Consider the following 25,054-nt stretch of genomic DNA (forward strand, 5'->3'; position numbering starts at 1 on the left):
TTTTGGTTTGTCTAAACCTACATTGATTGTTTGTATGTCCAGATTTCTTGCAGATGGTGCAGAAAATTTGTGAAAACCTAAGACCTCCGGTTTGTGATCTAAAATTTTCTGGGTAATATCTGGGCTTGTATTCCGTTCTTTGATTTTGAGGGGGTTGTTTGCTACGGTATGCTACCATTGCTAATGTGTGTTGTGTTTGTTCCGGTCGACGTGCCTTTTTCATTGCCTCTTCTTGCCTTATACAATTTATGAGGTCAATGAGAGTTGTGTTTGTGTTGAAATTTTGGGTGGTGACGAAAGTGCTCCATGATGGTGGCAGTGCACCTAATAGGAGAAGTCTTTGCAATTTTGATTCTATTTCAACTCCTGACGTAAGACAGTTATCTAGTTTGCGTTTCCATGAGTTTATAAATGCACACATATCCTCCTCTTCTTGCATTTTTAAAATTACTAATGAGTTTAGAGTCATGACCTAATTTCCGTCTGTGGTTGGTTTGAATTCGTTTTTCAAGTCGATCCACATCGTGTTTGCAATGCAACAATTTCTAATCGTGTCGGCTTGCTGGTCCTCCAGATTCGACATAATTTCTAGCTTTGCTACTAGATCTTTTTCTTCCCATGCAGCATAGTTCGGGTCTGACGTTGTGGGTTGTGTCTCTCTACCCTCAACAACTGCCCATAATTTTAGTTGTTTGAATATGAGGGTCATTTTGCTGCTCCAAACTCTGTAGTTGGTGCTATTCAATTTGCTAATTGTTGTTTTTCTATACAGGAGATTTTGGGATGATGAAGGGGTTGCCTGAGCCATGGTTTAATAAAAGTTCAGAACCAGGAATGTACATGTCTTTAAAGAGCTAAGAATTTTGGTCTGCAGATCGATTTGTTGATTTTGTTGTCTGTTTCTCTATAATTGTTGCTCTGATACCATGTAGAGAAACAGAGACAGGGAGATAGAGAAAGAAAGAAGGACGAATTCTGTTATTTTTATTTCCTGTTGCTCTTCTCTCCTCAATTAGAGAGAGGCGTGTGTTCTTTTCATATATGATACATGTGACTCTTCATATCAAGAGTTACGTGTTTATTTTTAATTATTTTACAATTTTATTCTTTTCCTTATATTTTCCAACAAGATAATGGATGAAAAACATCGTGAACTACCCATTGAGATGATAGAAAAGGCGAAACAACAGAATATGGTATGTGAAATAGAAAACAGTGTCAAAACATAATGTCATATTGCATGAAAATTAACTGAATTGCAGTGCATCTTCTAAACCATGTCAAGGATAAAGTTATTCTTATATTAATATTACTTATGTTGCAAATATGAATACCACATGATAATTAATGATCATTGCTTGTATTAATATACAAAATTAATTGAAGTAATACATCTGTAAATTAATACAATGAAGATATTTAAGAAGAATGTTAAATTTATTTACACGTGGCATCCATATTTGCCAATGTTTATGCTTTCTTATAGACAATCCTTTTAACAGAACATGGTTTTTGTTGAATGATGCCTACAAATCATATTCAACTCAATGACCTATAATCATAGCTTGTTTATGCCCTCTAACTTAATGTAAATTTTCTATTTTTTGGCAATTGACATGCATTCAATTTAATTCACTGTAAGGTTTGCACTTCCTATTATAGCCAATACTGAAATAAAGTATTGGTTTGCAATTTGATGTTATAGTAAACTTATAAATAAGTTTATGTCTGTACCCTGTTGTAAAGTTTATATTAGGTCATAGACATATTTTGAGGCCAAACCAAAGTTTGTTCTCCCCTTGTGTTATTTTGTTACAGCAGCAACCTACTGTGCTTCCAAAATTTGGTGATTGGGAAACAAGCAATCCTTCAGCTGGTTATGAGTATACTGTCATTTTTAAGAAGCTTAGAGATGAGAAGAAATTGGGGACTTTGCCGATGTCTCCATCATCCACTGATTGTAAAACAGGACTGTCGGAATTATAGCACTATCCATACACGTCATGGCACTATCATAAAGGACCATATGTATTATATTATTGCTTTATTGCATATATTATATATGGTTCCTTTCCTCAAAGCATACTTGGAGTTTGTGGTGTTGCGTGCAACAAGGGGATGATGAAGTATTATGACGAAGTGGAGAAGCCAACATTTAATATATCATGAGTTTTTGCCTCTTCAACCAATTGTATGGTGAATGCAATATGTGTTTGAATAGATAAAAATATGCATGATAATATGTAGGCATTGAAAGGTCTTTAGAAAATTCCAAGCAAATGACAAGACCCTAGAAGTTGGACCCAATTTTTTCGAGATGTATAATACTACATATGTATGAGAAAATTGAGTTCTAAAATATGTGTACCCCTTGCTACATTTAAATGTTCTGGCCCTTATCCTAAAGATTCTTTTTCGATCCTAAATACTCACGAAAATCCGTACAAGTCATGGAGAAGCGTAAACTCACGTGTCACAAATTATACAAAAGTGAACATTTGACATAATTATTGTTTTCCCCAAATTGTGGAAAATTAGCTCTAATTAATTGGTTCTCGAGAATTCAACATAATGTTAGCTTGTATATTTTCGAACGATATCAAGGTATTAAAACTAGGGGTATAATAGAACAAAATTTGTTGGAAGTTTTTTGGGAGATTGGTGTTTATAGAAGATGGGGAAGTGAAGGCAAAGGCCTATATAGCCTTGGGAGCAAAGGTCCCATTGTGAGAAAGACCGGTTTGGTTCGGTTTGAGCCGAAACCGGTCCTATTGTGAGAGAGAGACCGGTTTGAGCCGAAAACGGTCCCATTGTGAGAGAGAGACCGGTTTGAGCCGAAAACGGTCCCATTGTGACAGAGAGAGAGAGAGAGAGAGAGAGAGAGAGAGAGAGAGAGAGAGAGAGAGGTTTGAGCCGAAAACGGTCCCATGGTTAGAGACATACCGGTTTGGTTCGGTTTGAGCCGAAACCGGTTAAGATAGAGAGAGAGAATGGAGACCATGGAAGCTTCTTGGAAAGTCCTGCAATACGACTTTCTGGTTTTGTCTGAATTGCGACTTTCTGCTAACTCCAGCAAAATCAAACAGATTCAAAAGGTATATGTCTTCTTATTTATACTCATACATGCAGACAGAAAGAGAACAGAACTAAACAGAGAGCCTCTTCTTCTGTTCTCTCTTATTGTCTACATCTCTCTCTCTCTCTCTCTTTCTTTGTGAGTTTCTCTTATCCAATCCAATCAAATAATTGCATGTCGTTGTGTATCCATTCATTGCTTCATTTCATTTCATTTCAATCACTGCTCATCATTCTTTTACGAGAATTTGTTCATTCATTCTACTGTGTGAAAAAATCTACGAAACCCCCCGGGCCCAATTTCTCGGCAATATAGCATATAGCATATTCATTTCATGGATTGGTTACAAATGCAGGTTAATAATAATATGCCGTGTTTCTCAAGTCCTGTATCTTTGCTTTTCTTCTCCCTCCGTTTTATTTCAACATCTGTCACATGCTCTCTCCTTGCATAATTTGTTGGGCCAGTGCCAGGTTGATCTCCAATCTCCATATATCCCAGATTTTCTATTTTTATTTGTCTGGGATCGATTCCCACATAACCTACATTTAGAAAATCGGACTTTATGATAATCAAACTAGTTGTGATAAATCTTTTTTGAAAAGTTTGCTCTTGTTTTGATACGTCTCCAAAAAACTTTCAGCCTAGATATTTTTAAACTGCAAAGAGTTCTCATTGATTTAGGTTCAATTCCCACCATGAATTTGAGTATATCATAAAAAGTCTGTTCAGAAAGTTATTTGAAGTTTTCCTCTATTATGTATCTACTCTGGTCATCAGTTTCGTTAATTGCATCCGTTCTCTCTTCCAATACATAGTTTTTGGACTAAGTCTTACATGACTGGCATCTAGCATTTCACTTTCATATAAGGAATTGATTGCAAAAACTTTTGGAATTTTTTCTCTTGTTTATACTATGCCCACAAGAGGCGCTTATTAAGTCATATTATAGGTGTACCATTTCATATATGATGCAGTTTCCTGATGGCTATCATTATGTCAGATATTCATTTCCCAAGTATATATTTCATGAATTATGTGTGTTCTAATACAAATCTGAAGACAAATAAACATGTGGCCAAGGCATAACTCTCTATTTGCCATATCGTTTTCTTCTCGGAAGCTCTGCCGCTAATAATTGAGCATTGTGTTTCACAGATGTTGTCGCTTGCTCTATCAAGAAACCTATAAGGAATAAAATATAAAAGATGGAAAGTGCTATAAGGGTGGAAAGCAATCAAAAGTGAAACGTCCAGATCCAGTTCCCTATCACAAACCAGGAAATTCTCCAGGTTCTGGTCCAAGTGACCCGGAATATAATCCGAGGATGCAGGTTAATCGAAAGAATAATAATTGGCATAATCGGATCATTGACAATTATAAGTCACTTGAAGAGGTTTGATCTCTCTCAATTGTGCATTGCATTTTGCTTCACAAATTTAGGCTTGGATTGGGAGCAATTTTTCCACGCTCAATTCCAATTTCCTCAATATTCTATTTTATGCTACATAATTTGGCAAATTGGCAGGTTACAAAGGCTTTGAGAGAATCAGGTCTTGAGTCATCTAACTTGATTGTAGGAATCGATTTCACTAAAAGCAATGAGTGGAAAGGTTTATTAATAGTTTTTCATTGTAGTTAAATTTTAAGGCATATTTGGGTTCATGATTCTATGTGGTATGGAATCCCACTGATTAATCTATTGCTTTGTAGGAATTAACTCATTCAATGGAAGAAGCCTGCATGCAATTAGTAACATTCCTAATCCTTATGAACAAGCCATCTCGATAATAGGCCGAACCCTTTCCCCTTTCGATGAGGATAACCTTATACCGTGTTTTGGATTTGGGGATAGTGAGTTGAATATCCTTTTTAACTAGAAATTCATGATAAATAAAATGTTCGACCTTATGTGAAGACTTATTTGTGCCAATGTAAGCACTCAGCCTATATTTTTCTATGTGTATATTAGCATACATTTCTCTCTCTCTCTCTCTCTTACATTAGTTTATACACACACACACACATCTATCTATCTATCTATCTATCTATCTATATAAAAGTTTAATGTGTACATTGTTATGGGAATGTGTTTGCATTACAGTTACCACGCATGATCAGCACGTATTTAGCTTCCATCAAGATAACCGGCCTTGTAATGGTTTTGAGGAAGCCCTTGCAAGATACAAGGAAATTGTTCCCCACATAAGATTGTCTGGTGAGTTGCAATTACCATATTCAAGGTCAGTAAGTAACCTTAACGATATATATATGTGTGTCTGTGTGTCCATTTTTAACTTTTACTGAATTCCTTTCTGTTGCAGGACCAACATCTTTTGCACCAGTGATTGAAATGGCAATTGACATTGTTATACAGAGTGGTTGTCAGTACCATGTATTACTAATAATAGCGGATGGCCAGGCATGTTTTGGTGTATCGATGATTATGTTAGGTTGAACTACATATGCATATGCATATATACTTGTTAATCTTTACATTTTCGCATTTTCATAAGGCCAGGTGACTAGAAGCATCGATACTGATTCGGCGAGGCTAAGCCCACAAGAGCAAAGTACGGTAGATGCTATAGTTGCAGCAAGGTAATTGGTGATATTCAAGAATATATAACATAAATAATGAGAAATCAACTTTCATCAAAACTATACATATGATAACAATATAAGCTGTAGTGCTTGAATTCTTAAAAAGGAACTTGTATGTTCCTTAAGTGTGTTACCTCTCTAGACATCTGGATTGGTGCTAGCTGTAAATGGGTGACTGGCCAGTGTGAAAAATCCATGTGAACATGGCCACTTATAAGCAAATGGGGCTCACCATATTATTTCTTCATTAGAGGCCAATATCTAACACGGTTAGAGGTCAAAATAATGAATCAGAAAAGCTATGTGCCATGTGTTCTAATACGTCCAGCTGAATGAACAAGAGCACACAAGCAATTACAATTAACCTATGAATATGAAAATCTGATCTAGGAGTCTGAACCACATGACCAGCTGATGTTAACTGCAAACTTCCATTTGCACTACAAAGAAAAAGGCAGCTTTTTATAAAGTTTTCTTGAATATAACCGTCAATATGCTCATCTGAATCTCTGATAAAACCCAAAATATTTAATAATATAAGAAATACCCAAACAAGGTTTAAATGCAAAATACAGTGAGTATCCACTCTCTATTGTGCTCGTTGGGGTTGGCGATGGCCCGTGGGACACAATGATGGAATTTGATGACAACATTCCTCAACGCAATTTCGATAACTTTCAGGTATGATCTCCCACCTCTTCTTCTTATATATAGATTATATTGTGCCAAAGAGTTCCATCTTCTAATAAGAATGACGTAATGCTGAAATTTTCAAATGGTCTTTTTATCTATTTGCTGTAGTTCGTTAATTTTACCGACATCATGTCCCGAAACAGATCACGTGAGCAAAGGGAAGCAGCATTTGCTCTAGCAGCTTTAATGGAGATACCGTTACAATACCAAGCTGCCATTTCATTAAATCTCTTGAGGTACTGTTTTGCTAGAAAAGAACTATTTACTTAAAGAATGCATTTGCATAATAATACATTTTAACTGAGTTATTATGATGATAAATAGTTTCTGGGAATCTCAAAGAAGGAACATTTTGAGAATCTCGTAAAAGAATGAAGGGGTATGTATTTTGGTTAATGTTTCTTGATTTGTTTTCTTTATTTTCCTATGTTTTAGTCGGACAACAAATAGAAGCCCAAGATGCCATCCTTTACCTACTCCAGCTCCAGCTCCACGGAGAATGTAGCTCAAGAAGTACATTATAGATTGCAAAACAAGAATTATCCATTCATCTGCCATTACATGGATGGATGTGCTCTGCCCTTATGCTTAAAATGAGGCGATTGTAATATATACTTATGTAAATGCCATATGGACTGATCCGCAAATGTAACATTTAACATGTGCCTACCTGATGCTTGGCTTATGATTTCTGAGATACTAATATATATTTTTAGCCAATTCCTGCTGTAACTATACTTATATGGTAGGTATCTTTGATCCCTTGAACTCCTTGTTTTATTCTCTGTAGTTGAGCAAGAAATAAAAAGCTTAACATGTTTTGTTGGTGCCTACATGTTAGAGTATGTACAAACAAACAAATCGGAATTATGCTTATTAATGTATGATTCTCGGTGAAAATCTATGTTGAAGGTGTGAATTGTTGCACCCAGAATCCCGAGATGATCTGTAGTTATGTGAAAAGCTGTATTAAGGTCCAAAATTTGGCACTCAAACCTTCGACTCTACATCTTTAATTATGTGAAACTCTTGGTTAAGATGTGTGACTTTGGCGCCCCAATCTCATCATATTTTATCTTGAATTTTATTACTAATCAAAATTGTTCCCATTGATTACTTGGTTTATGCAACATTGAAGGATGCCCTCATATCACTCTTGCGTTGGTCATGTGCTTGCCACAATTGCTTGTTTTATCCATTGAATTTCCTAAGGATTTCCTCACATCAGTCCAGTGTGCTCATCATGTGCATGCTACAATCACTTGTTTTATGCAACTATTTGCCAAAGCTTGTGCTTGTATCATTCTTATGCATGCCGTAACTACTTGTTTTATGCAACGATTTGCCAAAGTATGTGCTTGTATCACTTGTGTGCATGCCATAATTACTTGTTTTATTGAAGGATTCACCGAAGCACATCCTTGCATCAGTTGTGGGTGTCATGTGCATATTATGATTGTTTGTCTTGTTTAGTTAGTGATTTGCCAAAGCATGTCCTTACGTTGGTTGTGTGTGGGCATGTGCATTGAAGTTGAAATTAATGGTTTTTGTTTGAAGAGCAAAGCAAGAGTTTTTTTAAACATATGCATTTTTATATAACCATATTTGTAGTTCTTATGGATATCTAGTTGAATACTATCATGTCGAGTTCCTAAATACAGCTTTTTCAATAGGATGGGGGGATCATTAATAAGAGTTGTGTATGAAACAATGCATTGTCATATGCATAAATTGTGAGCATTAATTATCATGTCCATCTTCTTAAATGGGTGATTACTATTCTACTATGAGGGCTAGCAACAACGGTGTGCATGATTATTCCAAACTTGAAATGTGATTGAAAGTGCGAGAAACCTAGAACATCAAGTGGCAATAGGATGAGATGATAGAGTGGAAGTGAAGGTTTTGCTTGAAGCGAGAGTTAGCCGAAGTTTGGTTGCTTGGAAATTTTGGATGCCAACAATAAGTGCACCCCAAAGTAAAATAGAAATGATCATAAGAACAATCATGCAAGTTCTCAATTTGTTGTACCGGATAGATCTCAACTACAGAATTCAACAATGATAAATACTTCATGCTATCACAACCTTTGCTTATGGCTTAACCTACACCAAAACACAATATATCAGTAGTTTAATAAAGCACATGATTCTGGATTGGAAGAAAGGTTTGCATTAAAATTTATAGAATATCGAGTTGCAAAGTACGTGCACAAAGCTACTAGACGTAAATTAAAACATGTTTTCGAGCAACGCCAATTCCATCAACAAACATGTTATCCACACACAATGATTCTTTGGGAAACCATGTCATCAACTCCATGAGACACACATGTTGTGTGGAGAAATGGCTAGTTCAAGGAAATAATTTGCATGGAAAAGATCAAACTTACACAAGGATGGATCGAACGCATTTATTTTCTTCCATTTGTAGAAATATATTTTTCCAATAGCATAAAGGAAATCCTATGCATACCTACAAGGAAAGAGGTAGTACAAAATTATGTAGTGTCTTCTTTTATCTACCTTTCTTTCACCTCTTTTCATCTTTACTCCTCATTTTCACTAACTTTTATATTGTGCATTGTCTTTATTCCTTTAGTAGTGTAACTTTCTTAAAGCTAGTTAGAGAATAAAGATCTCCTGAAAAGTTCGGATGCCTATCATATGGGTACGAGCCATAAGGAGTATGCGTGTCCTGTATAGGCAAATGCACGATGGATTTAGGATTCTTGAAGTGAAAAAATCAAATGCTCAAGCTCAATTCGCACGAAATGAATAACCACCAAGTTTGAACATCCAAAATGAATGGCTCTAAACCACATTCCTACTTGCGAGGTCTAAACTCCAAAGTTCCAGATTCGATGCACATAGTTTTTATCTCTCGTGAATCATTACCCGATTCTTTCTTTTGCGCGAAGATGGCTACCAATGTTGGTATAAATTTCTATTTCTTATGGGCAAATCTATAGTCATGGTTTAGTATAGTCTTCCATTGATACCAATTTTGTTTCCTAACTTCATATTTCTTGTTGTAGTTTTGAACTTCCACAACCTCGTAAACTTAGTTAGTGGTATAAGTTTAGAACTTTCTTGGAGCAAGTGAAGCATCGGAGAGGAGGAGGTCCCGCCGAAGAAGAAGCTTTGTGGCCCTCGAACAATTGGGCCGCCGTTCTCTCAAAGTCTGTGATCAATCTGGTTTTTTATTGCAATTCATTGGGCAGATTCCCTCTCGAAGGCAAATCTGATGTCATTGTCCAAGGTCATGAAACCTTATTTGAGAGATAAGTAGGAATGCTTTTGGCACTTGGCTTTATTCGATATGAATATCATTTCAAGTTCTGTCTAGATTCTATCAAAATCACTTGTTTACTATATGGCATTCAATTTTTTTCGACTATAATTACCTTGTGCATAGGAAGGATCATAGATTGACATATTCGCATTTGTGGGATATTCTATTCGAATGAAATGGAATATGCATACATTCGTGTGGTCAAGTATTCGTTTAAAAAAAAGAAGGAAAAAAAGGAGATGAAGTCCCTCCTTTTAGTTTCTTAGGAAAAAAAAGGGGGACTTGACATTAAAAAGGGGATAATAAAATAGAGAGTTGAGAGAGACTTGACAGTAATAAAGTTTCATTGGAGATCTTGATTCTTTACTAAATAAATAAATAAAATAAAATAAATTTTCGTTTTATTTTTAATAAATAAATAAAATAAAATAAAGGTTCATTAATTCTTCACCTTATCTTTTCCCAAAATTTATGGATATTTTTACCTGAAATTAAAATTGAGACTTCACATTAATCATGTTTTCATAGTAAAAATAAAAATATTCGTTTTTTTCAAATAAAAAAATCAATTATTTAAATTAAATAAAGGTTCATAAACTCTCCTCTTTTTTTATTTGACACTAGAAAGGAGAGTTTATACTAATCATATTTTTATAATTTATTAATGAATAATTGTTCTTTTTTTTAGTGAATTAAATTTATTTATTTTTAAATTAATTAATTAATTAATTTTTTGTATATTTATTTTACAAAACGAATGGTTTTTAAATATTCTTAGGGCCATTTTGTATTCTTGAATATTGCGAATACCACGCATGGAGAATTCGACGAATATCACGCATGTGTCAATCTATGGGAAGGATCTTGAAAAACCTTGAAGATGAAGTTGAGATTTACTTCATTACAAACACTCTTGAAGGAAGGACCATAATAAACCCCTTACTTACATTCCTTATCAATCACAACTTGTTGGGAAACACAAGACACCCAATGAATTCTTTGAAACAACTTTGAGCGATATAGTCTTCCTTTGAGCGATATAGTCTTCCTTGCCTTTGGGATTAGCTTTAATCGATGTGGACTCGCAATGGGAAATTGCTTCTTTTGCACCATTCAAAGTGGAAGATAATACTCAATTGTCTCATACAATGTCTGATTGCTCGTCAGATTTTGACTTACGTTTCTCGAATTTGACAAGTTTGATCATGATGTTAATGTGATGCCAAGACACACTAACTGAGTCTTTGCACGATTCACAAATGTTCCGTTCCGTGCCAAGGTCTTTCTTTGGCGTGTGATTGTTGGTGGGTTTGCCTTTGGCGATCCTGGCTTTAAAACGTAGAAATAATTCAAATGGGACATGGTGTTTTTTTTTGCACGGTGGGTGAGGAAGATACCAGACATAGGTTCATTACATGTCCGGTTCATTACATGTCCGGTTTGGTTTGGTACGGTTTGGTTCGGTTTGGTTTGAGCCGAAACCGGTCCCATTGCTATGTGTGTGTGAGAGAGAGACAGAGACAGAGACAGGGGCGAGGTAGAAGCTTCTTGGAAAGCCCTGCAATACGACTTTCATCCCTGGCTTTGTCTGAATGCGACTTTCTGCTAACGAAGGACCCACCCCCCCCCCCCCCCCATCTCCAGGAATTCAGACAGATTCAAAAGGTATGTCTTCTAATTTATACTCATACATGCAGACAGAAAGAGAACAGAACGAAACAGAGAGCCTCTTCTATTCTCTCTTATTCACTCACTCTCTCTCTCTCTCTCTCTCTCTCTCTCTCTCTCTCTCTCTCTCTCTCTCTTTTTATGTGAGTTTCTCTTATCCAATCCAATCAAATAATTGTATGTCGTTGTGTATCCATTCATTGCTTCATTTCATTCAATCACTGCTCCTCAAGCATATTCATTTCATGGATTGGTTACAAATGAAGGTTAATATGCCGTGTTTCTCAAGTCCTGTATCTTTGCTTTTCTTCGCCCTCCGTTTTGTTTCTGCATCTGTCACATGCTCTCTTCCTTGCATAATTTGTTGAGCCAGTGCCAGATTGATTTTCTATTTTTATTTCTCTGGTATCGATTCCCACATAACCTACATCTAGAAAATCGGACTTTATGATAATCAAAATAGTTGTGTGATAAATCTTTTTTGAAAAGTTTGCTCTTGTTTTGATATATCTCCAAAACACTTTCAGCCCAGATATCATAGAGTTCTCATGGATTTAGGTTCAATTCCCACCATGAATTTGAGTATATCATAAAAAGTCAGTTCAGAAAGTTATTTGAAGTTTTTCTCTATTATGTATCTACTCTGGTCATCAGTTTCGTTAATTGCATCCGTTCTCTCTTCAAATACATAGGTTTTGACCAAGTCTTACATGACTGGCATCTACCATTTCACTTTCATATAAGGAATTGATTGCAAAAACTTTTGGAATTTTTTCTCTTGTTTATACTATGCCCACAAGAGGCGCTTATTAAGTCATATTATAGGTGTACCATTTCATATATGATGCAGTTTCCTGATGGCTATCATTATGTCAGATATTCATTTCCCAAGTATATATTTCATGAATTATGTGTGTTCTAATACAAATCTGAAGACAAATATACATGTGGCCAAGGCATAACTCTCTATTTGCCATATTGTTTTCTTCTCGGAAGCTGTGCCACTAATAATTGAGCATTGTGTTTCACAGATGTTGTCACTTGCTCTATCAAGAAACCTATAAGGAATAAAATATAAAAGATTGAAAGTGCTATATGGGTGGAAAGCAATCAAAAGTGAAAAGTCCAGACCCAGTTCCCTATCACAAACCAGGAAATTCTGCAGGTTCTGGTCCAAGTGACCCGGAATATAATCCAAGGATGCAGGTTAATCCAAAGAATAAAGATTGGTATTCTCGGATCATTGACCATTATAAGTCACTTGAAGAGGTTTGATCTCTCTCAATTGTGCATTGCATTTTGCTTCACAAATTTAGGCTTGGATTGGGAGCAATTCTTCCACGTTCAATTCCAAATTGCTCAATATTCTATTTTATGCTACATAATTTGGCAAATTGGCAGGTTACAAAGGCTTTGAGAGAATCAGGTCTTAAGACATCTAACTTGATTGTGGGGATCGATTTCACTAAAAGCAATGAGTGGACAGGTTTATTAATAGTTTTTCATTGTAGTTCAATTTTAAGGCATATTTGGGTTCATGATTCTATGTGGTATGGAATCCCACTGATTAATCTATTGCTTTGTAGGAATTAACTCATTCAATGGAAGAAGCCTGCATGCAATTAGTAACATTCCTAATCCTTATGAACAAGCCATCTCGATAATAGGCCGAACCCTTTCCCCTTTCGATGAGGATAACCTTATACCGTGTTTTGGATTTGGGGATAGTGAGTTGAATATCCTTTTTAACTAGAAATTCATGATAAATAAAATGTTCGGCCTTATGTGAAGACTTATTTGTGCCAATGTAAGCACTCAGCATATATTTTTCTATGTGTATATTAGCATACATTTGTCTCTCTCTCTCTCTCTCTCTCTCTCTCTCTCTCTCTCTCTCTCTTACATTAGTTTATACTTGCATACATACATACATACATACATATATAGATATAAGCTTAATGTGTACATTGTTAAGGGAATGTGTTTGCATTACAGTTACCACGCATGATCAACAAGTATTTAGCTTCCATCAAGATAACCGGCCTTGTAATGGTTTTGAGGAAGCCCTTGCAAGATACAAGGAAATTGTTCCCCACATAAGATTGGCTGGTGAGTTGCAATTACCATATTCAAGGTAAATAAGTAACCTTATGATATATGTGTGTGTGTCCATTTTTAACTTTTACTGAATTACTTTCTGTTGCAGGACCAACATCTTTTGCACCAGTGATTGAAGTGGCAATTGACATTGTTATACAGAGTGGTTGTCAGTACCACGTATTACTAATAATAGCGGATGGGCAGGCATGTTTTGGCGTATTGATGATTATGTTAGATTGAACTACATATGGATATGCATATATAGTCGTTAATCTTTACATTTTCCCATTTTCATAAGGCCAGATGACTAGAAGCATCGATACTGATTCGAAGATGCTAAGCCCCCAAGAGCAAAGTACTGTAGATGCTATAGTTGCAGCAAGGTAATTGGTGATATTCAAGAATATCTAACATAAAAAATGAGAAACTAACTTTCATCAAAATTATACTTATGATAACAATATGAGTTGTAGTAATGAATTCTTAAAAAGGAACTCGTATGTTCCTTAAGTGTGTTACCTCTCTAGACATCTGGATTGGTGCTAGCTGTAAATGGGTGACTGGCCAATGTGGAAAATCCATGTGAACATAGCAAACATCCATAAATGGGGCTCACCATGTGATTTCTTCATTAGAGACCAATGTCTAACATGGTTAGAGGCCAAAATAATGAATCAGAAAAGTTATGTGCCATGTGTTCTCATACCTCCAGCTGAATGAACAAGAGCACACAAGCAATTACAATTGACGTATGAATGTGACAGTCTGATCTAAGAGTCTGAACCACTAATGACCAGCTGATGTTAACTACAAACTTCCATTTGCACTAAAAAGAAAAGGCAGTCTTTTATAAAATTTTCTTGAATATAACCATCAATATGCTTATCTGAATTTCTGATAAAACCCAAAATACTTAATAATATAAAAAATACCTAAACAAGGTTTAAATGCAAAATACAGTGAGTATCCACTCTCTATTGTGCTCGTTGGGGTTGGCGATGGCCCATGGGACACAATGCAGAATTTTGATGACCAGATTCCTGAACGCAATTTCGATAACTTTCAGGTAAGGTCTCCCACCACTTCTTCTTATATATAGATTATATTGTGCCAAAGAGTTCCATCTTGTAATAAGAATGACTTAATGCTGAAATTTTCAAATGGTCTTTTTATCGATTTGCGGCAGTTCGTTAATTTTACCGACATCATGTCCCGAAACAGATCACGTGAGCAAAGGGAGGCAGCATTTGCTCTAGCAGCTTTAATGGAGATACCAATACAATACCAAGCTGCCATTTCATTAAATCTCTTGAGGTACTGTTTGCTAGAAAAGAACTATTTACTTAAAGAATGCATTTGCATAATAATACATTTTAACTGAGTTATTATGATGATAAATATTTTTGGGGAATGTCAAAGAAGGAACAATTTGAGAATCTCGTAAAAGAATGAAGGGGTATTTTGGTAAGTTTCCTGATTTTTTTCCTATGTTTTAGTCGGACAACAAATAGGAGGCCAAAATGCCACCCTTTACCTACTCCAGTTCCAGTTCCAGCTCCAGTGGCAGCCTGGAGTCCACAGATGCCCCAGGAGAATACAGCGTTTGAATCATCGCAGAGTGATCTCCAGGTAGTTTTGAGGTTTCAGATTTCAACAAGATAAGTGATATGATATGTTTATCTTCTGTTATACTGCTACTTAATACACTTTTTCTTTTTCTTTGCAGATGTGTCCAGTTTGTTGGACAAACCCAAAAAATATGGCTTTCAACTGTGGTCATCAGGTAGTGTTTCATCTTCCCGTGTCTTTTATAACCTGTTAAGTTGTACAATGATATGATATGTATATGGTGTGCAACAGTACAGTGTATTTACAGTATATTCGGACGCGTATCCCATGATATATCAATTACACTGAAGAAAATCCAACCTCTAAATTTGAAGTGTGAGATTATCGCAAATATTCAGATCCACAACAGAATGTTATAATTTAGAACATGAATTAGATTCCTTGACTTATATTAGATATATTCATCATCTGATGAATGATCTGACATAACAAGATGAAAAAGTTATAAGTGAACTTAATGCTAGAACTTAGAACGAGACAGAAAAACAGGAGAGAACCAGAGGAGAAGAAGAAATTGTTGAAGCAAAAGAGTGGGAAAAAGTCCATTTAGAGGTGCTATTTGTTTTGTTTCATGTTAGATAGTTGGGACAACAGGACAATCACCTGTTTTGAACTGTATTTATGCACAACAGTCGCATGCCTGTCTCTCTATGCCATATGGAAACGACCCTGTATAATGGGTGGAAACACAACCCTACACTCATGAAGTCCATTATACGAAAGATAGGTGCAGTAGCTCCTGGATGATTGCCCAGTTTGATGTTCCTTTCACTGATTGTTCTCTAAATATTTGGAAATGACCTTTCAAATTTTTTTTGTTTTGTACTAAAAATGAGTTACTAATAACTCTTCTTCTACAGACATGCGAAGATTGTGGCAATGACTTAAGCATATGTCCAATTTGTCGTATCGAGATACAACTTCGATTAAGGCTGTATTAAAACATGATGGAACCGGGATACATTTTGACATTAGGGTTGTCTATATGTGAAATGATGTGTACATACCCATTTTTTTGCTGGCTGCTTCAGATGCCCTTCTAACCTTGAGATTCCAATTATTGTCTTTGTCTAATCATTCATAATAAGATATATTTACATAAAATCTTTGTATAGGCCTTTCGAACAATTTTCTCCTAGAAATACTGTGGTTGAATGTAGCTCAAGAACAACAATTATCCATTCATCTGCCATTACATGGATGTATGTGCTCTGCTCTTATGCTTAAAATGAGGTGATTGTAATATATACTTATGTAAATGCCATATGGACTGATCTGCAAATGTAACATTTAACATGTGCCTACCTGATGCTTGGCTTATGATTTCTGAGATACTAAAAACTTGTATATATTTTTAGCTAGTCCTGCTGTAACTATTCTTATATGGTAGGTATCTTTGATCCTTTGAACTCCTCATTTTATTCTCAGTAGTAGAGCAAGAAATAAAGCTTCATGTGTTTTGTTGGTGCCCACATGTACAAAAAAACAAATCAGAATTATGCTTATTATAGTATGATTCTCTGTGATGTCTTGTTATTTGTGTGAAAATCTATGTTTAAGGTGTGAATTGTTGCACCCAGAATCCCGAGATGATCTGTAGTTATGTGAAAAGCTGTATTAAGGTCCAAATTTAGGCACTCAAACCTTCGACTCTACATCTTTAATTATGTGAAATTCTTGGTTAACATGTGTGACTTTGGCTCCCCAATCTCATCATATATTTTGTCTTGAATTTTATTACTAATCAAAATTGTTCCCATTGATTACTTGGTTTATGCAACATCGAAGGACGCCCTCATATCACTCTTGCGTTGGTCATGTGCTTGCCACAATTGCTTATTTTATCCATTGAATTTCCTAAGGATTTCCTCACATCAGTCTGGTGTGCTCATGTGCATGCTACAATCACTTGTTTTATGCAACTATTTGCCAAAGCATGTGCTTGTATCATTCTTGTGCATGTTATAACTACTTGTTTTATTCAATGATTTGTCAAAGCATGTCCTTGTATCACTTGTGTGCATGCCATAATTACTTGTTTTATTCAAGAATTCACCGAAGCACATCCTTGCATCAGTTGTGGGTGTCATGTGCATGCTATGATGATTTGTCTTGTGTAGTTAGTGATTTGCCAAAGCATGTCCTCACGTTGGTTGTGTGGTCATGTGGATTGAAGTTGAGATGAATGGTTTTTGTTTGAAGAGGAAAACAAGATTTTGTTAGTATGCATTTTTAAATAACCATATTTGTAGTTCTTATGGATATCTAGTTGAATGCTATCATATCCAGTTCCTAAATACAGATTTTCCAATAGGATGGGGGGATTATACATACGAGTTGTGGATGAAACAATGCATTGTCATATGCATAAATTGTTAGCATTAATTATCATGTCCATCTTCTTACAGTTGTAACCAATGGATCTCAACCACAAAATTCAACAATGATAAATACTTCACGCTATCGCAACCTTTTCTTATGGCTTGAACCCATACCAAAACACAATCTATCAGTAGTTTAATAAAGCATATGATTCTGGTTTGGAAGTAAGGTTTGCATTAAAATTTATTGAGTGTCAAGTTGCAAACTATGTTACAAAATACACAAAGGTACTAGACGTCAATTAAAACATGTTTTTGAGCAACACCAACTCCATCAACAAACATGTTATCAACACACAATGATACTTACGGAAACCGTATCATCAACTCCGTGAGACACTCATGTTGTGTGGAGAAATGGCTAGTTTAAGGAAATATTTTGCATGGAAAATATCAAACTTACACATGGATTGAATAGATTTATTATCTTCCATTTGTAGAAATATATTTTTCCAATAGCGTTAAGGAAATCCTATGCATACCTACAGGAAAAGAGGTAGTACAAAATTATGTAGGGTCTTCTTTTATCTACCTTTCTTTCACCTCTTTTCATCTTTACTCCTAATTTTCACTAACTTTTATATTGTGCATTGTCTTTATTCCTTTAATAGTGTAACTTTCTTAAAGCTAGTTCGAGAATAAAGATCTCCTGAAAAGTTCGGATGCCTATCATATGGGTACGAACCATAAGGAGTATGGGCGTCCTATATATGCAAATGCACGATGGATTTAGGCTTCTTGAAGTGAAAAAATAAAATGCTCAAGCTCAATTTGCACGAAATGAATAACCACCAAGTTTGAACATCCAGAATGAATGACTCTAAAACACATTCCCACTTGCAAGGTCTAAACTCCAAAGTTCCAGATGCGATGCACATACTTTTCATCTCTCTTTAATCACTACCCAATTCTTTCTTTTGCACAAAGATGGCTACCAATGTTTGTATAAATTTCCATTTCTAATGGGCAAATCTATAATCATGATTTAGTATAGTCTTCCATTGATATCCTGTTTCCAAATGTGTTATATTAACTTCACATTTCATGTTGTATTTTCCAACTTCCACGACCTCGTAAATTAAGTGGTATAAAATTCATCCCTAGTCAAATTAAGGAATGAGTTGGCTTACACAAACAACACACTAAAACGTCTCCATAATAAAACTTCACAAAGACATGACAAGAAACAAACAAAATTTGACCCTCGGTCCTCTTCACAATACTAAATATTGTATAAAGACACCACAAGAAACAAATAATTCCATGGTATTCCTTGGTAGTTGAAGTCAAACCTTATCTCACCGACACTTCCAACTTTCAACCCCAAATTCCACAAAATTGTCTTAATCCCATCCAACCACTATTCATCATTGTTACATTACTATTCCCCACCATCCTTCCCACCCACTAATCCTGCGGCAAACCTAACCACACTTTGTAATCACTCATTCTTTATGACACAAAGGCCATCAACAACACTTTGTGAATGCGCGTGTTCTTTGGGAACAAAGCTTAGCAACTTATCACATATTGCAAAATTTCTTCAACACGTACACGAGTGACACCAAAAAGCCTGAAGTACGTATATAGCTATACATTCATGTATATCTTTCCCCAAGTATTGAAGAGCCTCTTTTCTCGAAACATCTATTTACCAAGAAATTAGTGTGGGGTTCTTTGCATTGCGTGTAAGTGACGAAACCATGACTGTTTCAACTGAATAAAAGTCTCCACAATGGTGCAATAGATTATTGCGTACGGTATTCGTGACAAGGCCAAGGGGCTTCCACCACCATAACATTTTTAGGCCGTGCAACAAACATCGAAAAATGGCATCTCTCACTCTAGATAAAAACAAGCAAACAAAACCAAAAGTTCCTCTTTTCTCACCTAGAAGATTCTATCACCGAACTATATACCCTTCGGTTTCTTCACCCTAGCACAAAAACGGATAATGTGAAAGGGTCTTTCGAAATAGTATTTCGAATTGCGGGCAAACAAAACACATGTTTCGGCGCCTATCCTTGATTGCAAGGCCTCTTTGATCAACCAAATTGGACATCATGGATCCACCTTTCCATATACAATTCTCAAAAGTGGAAAACCATGGCATTACATACCCAAGCATGGACATTATGATCCTTGTTATGTGTGTGTGTGTGTGTGAGTGATGGTTCTCTCCATAGTCCAAATGGACACCTTAACTTGGGTGTCATCTTGATCTTGGTGTAGATGGGTTTCTATATTATACATCCAAATTAAGTTCCAAACCCTAATAATTAGAAATGAAAGAAATTAAGCCCAAAAGAAAGTGGGCATTCTGTAACTTGGATGCTATGCCTCTCTCCAAAAGCAAAAAGCTTATTATCCTTTTGGCTCCATCATTACATCTTGGTCTTTCACACTTAAGATCTCTTTTACAGAGATGGAACTGTACATCTGCCTCATGGCAATTGCTTCACATGAGTGTCTTTTCCTTTATTGGGAGGGGGAAAAGCTAATAATAGCAAAATAGAGCTTGCATATACACACATAAACACACACACACACACATCAACACTAACATAATATCACAAAAGTTAAGCTTACACAATCCTCCATGAGTTTGCTCCAATTCACAATAAAGCCCATATTGCAATAGTATGTGGGCTTTGCACGATACCCCGAGGGGTTCTCTGTAGGACCCGATCGACCGTGAAGGACCATGAGATTGGACACCCCCCCACATCTACTCTTGTCCGAGACCGAGACGGCTTTAAGTGTGAACAAATTGGAATGGGATGATGGGGGCTTAGATCTTGTAGAGCTTCTCGGCTTTTATAACGGGATTGGCCTTGGCGATGGACGCCTTGCCGGCCGCTTTGTAGTCGAAGGGGCAGTCATGTGTGTCCGAGTGCCGATGGGCGGGGCAGAATGTGTCGCCACATCGGCACTTGAAGCCGCGCAACCCGACTTTCTTGGAGCAAGCGAAGCACCGGAGAGGAGGAGGTCCCGCCAACGAAGAAGAAGAAGAAGAAGAAGGTTTGTGGCCATCGGACAATCGGGGGGCTGCCGTTCTCTCAAAGCCCGCGATCTGTACAGTTTTGTCAGGTTTTCTATTGCAATTCATGAATTGGGCAGATTCCCTCTCCAAGGCGAATCCGGCGGCTTTCTCGGGTCTCTCCTTCTCCTCCTCCGAGACCATCAAAACTTCCACTTCTGCCCTTGGATGGGCAGTGGAGAGGAGCAAAGGCAAAGAAGGAGAAGGTGAGAGAAGAAGAGGAGATGGTGTAGAGAAGAGGAGGCTTGAAGTGGTAGGAGGAGGAGGAGGAGGAGGAGAAAGAGAAGAAGGGAAATCTAATGGAGATTGCTTCTTCAGGAGCATAAGGTCCCTGTAGCATGAGGAGCAAAGGTTCATGGAGGATGTGGAGCCAAAGAAGCCACAATTGTTGGTGCAGAGGGAAGGGGGGGGAGCATCATTAAGGGTTGAAGAAGAAGAAGAAGAAGAAGAAGATGGAGCAGGAGCAGGAGCAGGAGCAGTAGCAGTAGCAGTAGCAGAAGAAGGAGGAGGAGGAGAGGAAGAAGAGCAAGGGGACTCTTCTTGTTCTAATTTCCAGCTCTCTTGAGCCATGGTAATGGCTATGGATACAAAAGGGAGAGGGGGGTAGAACAGAGGAGGAGGAGGAGGAAAAAAACAGGGGAGGTTTCTATCTATCTAATTTGAGAAGAAGAAGAAAGAAGAAGGAAAGAAGGAAGAATAAAAGAAAGAGAGAAAAAGATGTGAACTTTTATTTTATCTATATATTTTTTGTTTGTTACAATGTAACATAATAACATGTGTACATATTTGTAATTTTGTAGTATATTTGTAGCTTCTTCTTGTAATAGTAGTAGTAGTAGTAGTAGTAGTATGTATATACTGTATTTATACAAGACACACACAAAGACATGTACTTTTTCTTCCTCTATAGAAGAGGCTCTTAAGAGTATCATACAACTTGGATGAAAAGAAAGTCCCCCAAGTGTCCTTCCACCAGAGAGTCTCGTCTCGGACACGGGATCCACTCCTCGCCTGTAGTTAGCCTCTCTTGAAGACCCTCCTTTGTTCACACTTTCCCTATGACCTCTCTCTCTCTCTCTCTCTCTCTCTCTCCTTTGTGCATCGTCTCTTCTTGTCCGTCATGTAACCTCGTCAAACCTGTTCATTTTATGCACTCTCCCCGGGCAGCCACAACATTATAGCATGCATATACACATTGGCTATTGGTTGGCTCATCAAGCTTACCAACTTCATGACTAGAGCCCATTGTCATAGCTTTTTCAGCTTCTTATCTTCAGAAAACATGTGTGTGTGTGTGTGTTATGTGGATGTCTTTGTGTGTGTTTGTATGTATGTATGTATGTATGTATGTATGTATGTATGTATGTATGTATGTATGTATGTATGTATGTATGTATGTATGTGTGTGTGTAGGTGTATGTTATGCATGTGTTTATGTGTTTATGTGTTTATGTGTTTATGTGTTTATGTGTATGTAGGTGTGTGTTATGCATGTATGTATGTGTTTATGTGTATGTATGTGTGTATGTGTATGTGTGTGTGTATGTATTTGTGTGTGTGTGTGTGTGTGTGTAGAGGTATGTATGTATGTATGTATGTATGTATGTATGTATGTATGTATGCTTGGCAGTCTGCTCATACTTTTTGCATTTATATCGCATTCTTTCTTTCTCTCGCCTAGGGTCAAGTCCCTTCATCTTCCTTTTCATGCAGCTTACTTTTTCCCTCACTGGAATCAAGTCGTCTCATCCACATCGCCAACTCGAATATTTCGAATTGCATTATGTTCTAATGTGAGGCCACTTGAAATATCAAGTATTCTTGCAAGTTGTTGTATCTTAATAATTCGTGAGCTCTATTTATTCTTAACTAAATCGAAAAGGAAACTAATAAATAATCACGTAAGATGTTTGAGGACATACTGACGCGTCACCAAAAAACACCAGATTGACGAGTGAAATTTTTCTTGTTTGTGAATGATCTCCCCTCTCGTGTCTATGCCATATGTAATTGTGTACCATGTTCTTGTCAAAAAATCTGATTTATTTGTCACAATTGTTTTCCTAATGGAAAATATAATAATGATAACGATTTTTACTACATAACCAAATTATTTGGGAATCTATAAATCAACAAAAGAGGGCCATATACCATGACTGGTAGTTTGCACCATAGTATGAACCATACGTACCATACGTGCATTCGCATTCGCGAAAGAAAAATACCCTCAAAGAATGATAAATACCATTCTTTTGAATTAACTATTTATTATGAGGTAGATAAGCCTAAAAATGAAAAAAAAAACAAAAAAACATTAAAAAAATGGGGGGAAAACAAAAAAAAAACACAAGAATGTTTGGATAACATTCGCATTCGTTTTCCAACGTAGGAAAACGAATGTTATACTAGACGAACACGAATTTTACGTACTATGGTTTGCACTTCAGGCTCGTAATAATTATCCTCTAGTCAAGAGAGTAGTTCCGACCCATGGAAAGAAGATTCAAGGAAGCCTACTAACCAGGAATCATGATCCACCAAAGCCATTTGACACACAAACAAAACAGTCAATTAAAGCCAACTCACAATCATCTATCTACATGTTGCACCATGATAATCACTCTTTATGTCAACCTCTCATTATTATATTACTAGAATAAACGTCTTTCTCACTTCTCTTCTGGTCTATGTCACAACTTATACTTATCTCCCACTACCTCACAAACATGTTCCCATGACCCATCACATAGATCTTATAAGTTTGTGTTGTAAACATTTTCACCCACATATTCACACTTTGTTATGTTTCATATGTTTGAATTTCTGTTAACCTATAGACACATCCTATCTATATTTTACTAAATAACTATAATGTCTCTTTCCATATAAAAACTACTCCTACAACTCCATGAAACTAACTCTCCCTATTCTAAACATACATCTTAACACACTGGGTTCCTTACATTCGTAGGATGTGCTCTAATTGTTAAACCATAATACCAAAATATCCATGGGTAATGTAAATGATAAACCTTCATGCATCCATTCTCTCAATATTGTTTTGTGGAAGCACCTGCCCTAGTAATAAGCCATGCTATATAGTTATTTCACTAGATGGCACCAATAAAAATATAAATTTAATGCAAGACCTCGCCTTTTCCAAACATGAAGTTGAACATAAGTGCTTCACGATAAGGTGATTATGGTCAATGTCGTAATGGGACATAAAAACATGAATAATATTTCATTGGCTCAAGAAAAGACATATTTTACTGGCCCAAGCAAAGACATATTTTCCCTCTTTTGATGCTTTTGAAATCGTTTGACCACTCTATATCATCAACCAAGCATGTGGAAATGAAAGTAACAAAACTTCGTATTACAAGTAACATGAAGTTGTCGTGGGTCAAAAGGGAACACGAGGCACTATGCAAGCAACAATCATAATGGAGAGAGTACACAAACAATGTAAAGCATGAAAATGTAAAGACACAAACAATGTAAAACAAGATGTGTTTGTCCATCGGTATTGTCATATCATTATAGGAACACAAGGGTGCATGTTGGATTGCATTGTGATTATGATATAGAGGGTTGATGTTAATGACGAGGAGCTATTTCACATTGGCACTCATAAGTCTATGACAAAAACGATTTGTTGCTTTTTGCGTACATGGACGACTAGGTGGTTAATAAAGAAACATAAAGCAGGGTAATCGGTCAACACGACATATTCCGTAGTCCCAAGGGTGCCGCGTGACCAGAAATCCAACCAATGTCTCAATCTTTGTAAATAAAAACGTACAAAAAGCTCCGTCCAACACAAACGTAGAAAAATCGGGAATGCTATGTCCCTGGTAACCAAATCGGGAGCAAAGATGTGTTTCCGGTAACCGAATCGGGAGCAAAGACGTGTTTCCAATAACCGAATCGAGAGAGCAAAGACGTGTTTCCGGTAATAGAATCGGGAGCAAAGACATGTTTCCGGTAACCGAATCGAGAGAGCAAAGGTCAGTGGGTGGCCTCAGAGTTTTGTCTTGTCGGGTGGGTTATTGGGTGGACCGAATGGGAGTGCCCACATTAGGAAAGATAATGGAGAAGGAAAGCATGGGGACAAGGCACTATTGGCAACGTACCAACAGCCCCAAGGGGCGTGTCTCTTCTAGAGGGGAAGAGGAAGACACCAAAAGGAAACCTCTCTCCCTCCCTCTCTCTCGATCTCTGACATTGAATCTTGAGAGGATCTTAAGAGAATCCTTGATAGAATCTTGAAGGGAATCTTTGAGAGGATCTTTAGGGAATCCTTGAGAGGATCTTCTTTGTGGGGCGATTTCTCTCGGATCCGACGAGGCCGCGATGAAGTTCCTCTTCCAATGCCCGTGTTGCTCGTGCTTTTGCTTTTGCCGATCGAAGAAGAAGCAAAGCATACCCATGATCGCGTATAACATCGAAAATTCCGACAATGACAATAATGAGAATAATGACATGAATGACTTGCAACAAGAGCCACTTCCCCTTCCCCTTCCACTCCCATTGTATAACCCTACCAATAGTGGCTATGGCACCAAC

General features: G+C 36.8%; 3 protein-coding genes and 1 pseudogene across 3 annotated transcripts; 3 read left to right on the top strand and 1 right to left on the bottom strand.

Annotated features, from left to right (window-relative positions):
* The first annotated feature begins 1,133 nt into the window (after nucleotides 1-1,133).
* On the top strand, nucleotides 1,134-1,986 carry LOC147860782 (protein NOI4-like). Its single transcript, XM_087323871.1, has 2 exons — nucleotides 1,134-1,196; nucleotides 1,819-1,986. The coding sequence occupies exons 1-2, from the start codon at nucleotides 1,134-1,136 to the stop codon at nucleotides 1,984-1,986; spliced, it is 231 nt and encodes a 76-aa protein (XP_087179997.1).
* Nucleotides 1,987-3,132: 1,146 nt separating this feature from the next.
* Nucleotides 3,133-16,423, top strand: LOC147860783 (E3 ubiquitin-protein ligase RGLG3-like). Its single transcript, XM_087323743.1, has 12 exons — nucleotides 3,133-3,218; nucleotides 12,367-12,604; nucleotides 12,737-12,821; nucleotides 12,922-13,062; nucleotides 13,331-13,444; nucleotides 13,542-13,639; nucleotides 13,739-13,818; nucleotides 14,396-14,501; nucleotides 14,622-14,749; nucleotides 14,932-15,064; nucleotides 15,162-15,218; nucleotides 15,925-16,423. The coding sequence occupies exons 2-12, from the start codon at nucleotides 12,431-12,433 to the stop codon at nucleotides 16,003-16,005; spliced, it is 1,197 nt and encodes a 398-aa protein (XP_087179869.1). The 5' UTR covers nucleotides 3,133-3,218; nucleotides 12,367-12,430; the 3' UTR covers nucleotides 16,006-16,423.
* On the top strand, nucleotides 3,698-7,110 carry LOC147860784 (E3 ubiquitin-protein ligase RGLG2-like). The gene is made up of 8 exons (XM_087323742.1): nucleotides 3,698-4,472; nucleotides 4,605-4,689; nucleotides 4,790-4,930; nucleotides 5,181-5,294; nucleotides 5,401-5,493; nucleotides 5,593-5,677; nucleotides 6,256-6,361; nucleotides 6,809-7,110. The coding sequence occupies exons 1-8, from the start codon at nucleotides 4,404-4,406 to the stop codon at nucleotides 6,821-6,823; spliced, it is 708 nt and encodes a 235-aa protein (XP_087179868.1). The 5' UTR covers nucleotides 3,698-4,403; the 3' UTR covers nucleotides 6,824-7,110.
* A 3,365-nt stretch (nucleotides 16,424-19,788) lies between the features above and the next one.
* On the bottom strand, nucleotides 19,789-21,117 carry LOC147860785 (zinc finger A20 and AN1 domain-containing stress-associated protein 2 pseudogene; annotated as a pseudogene).
* Between the last annotated feature and the right edge of the window lie 3,937 nt (nucleotides 21,118-25,054).

This window comes from Azolla caroliniana, unplaced genomic scaffold (genome assembly GCF_043228905.1).
Source record: "Azolla caroliniana isolate FFs.n. ecotype wild unplaced genomic scaffold, voAzoCaro1.0.p SCAF_8, whole genome shotgun sequence".
In the NCBI taxonomy this organism is placed as follows: Eukaryota; Viridiplantae; Streptophyta; class Polypodiopsida; order Salviniales; family Salviniaceae; genus Azolla; species Azolla caroliniana.

What these genes read in the sequence shown, in the direction of transcription:
- LOC147860784 (XM_087323742.1), top strand. Translation starts at nt 4,404, where the DNA reads ATGCAGGTTAATCGAAAGAATAATAATTGGCATAATCGGATCATTGAC. An exon ending in GTGTTTTGGATTTGGGGATA is followed by an intron (nt 4,931 to 5,180) that starts GTGAGTTGAATA and finishes TTTGCATTACAG; the next exon opens with TTACCACGCATGATCAGCAC. An exon ending in GATGCTATAGTTGCAGCAAG is followed by an intron (nt 5,678 to 6,255) that starts GTAATTGGTGAT and finishes TGCAAAATACAG; the next exon opens with TGAGTATCCACTCTCTATTG.
- LOC147860782 (XM_087323871.1), top strand. Translation starts at nt 1,134, where the DNA reads ATGGATGAAAAACATCGTGAACTACCCATTGAGATGATAGAAAAGGCG. An exon ending in AGGCGAAACAACAGAATATG is followed by an intron (nt 1,197 to 1,818) that starts GTATGTGAAATA and finishes ATTTTGTTACAG; the next exon opens with CAGCAACCTACTGTGCTTCC.
- LOC147860783 (XM_087323743.1), top strand. Translation starts at nt 12,431, where the DNA reads ATGGGTGGAAAGCAATCAAAAGTGAAAAGTCCAGACCCAGTTCCCTAT. An exon ending in ATTATAAGTCACTTGAAGAG is followed by an intron (nt 12,605 to 12,736) that starts GTTTGATCTCTC and finishes GCAAATTGGCAG; the next exon opens with GTTACAAAGGCTTTGAGAGA. An exon ending in GCAATTTCGATAACTTTCAG is followed by an intron (nt 14,502 to 14,621) that starts GTAAGGTCTCCC and finishes GATTTGCGGCAG; the next exon opens with TTCGTTAATTTTACCGACAT.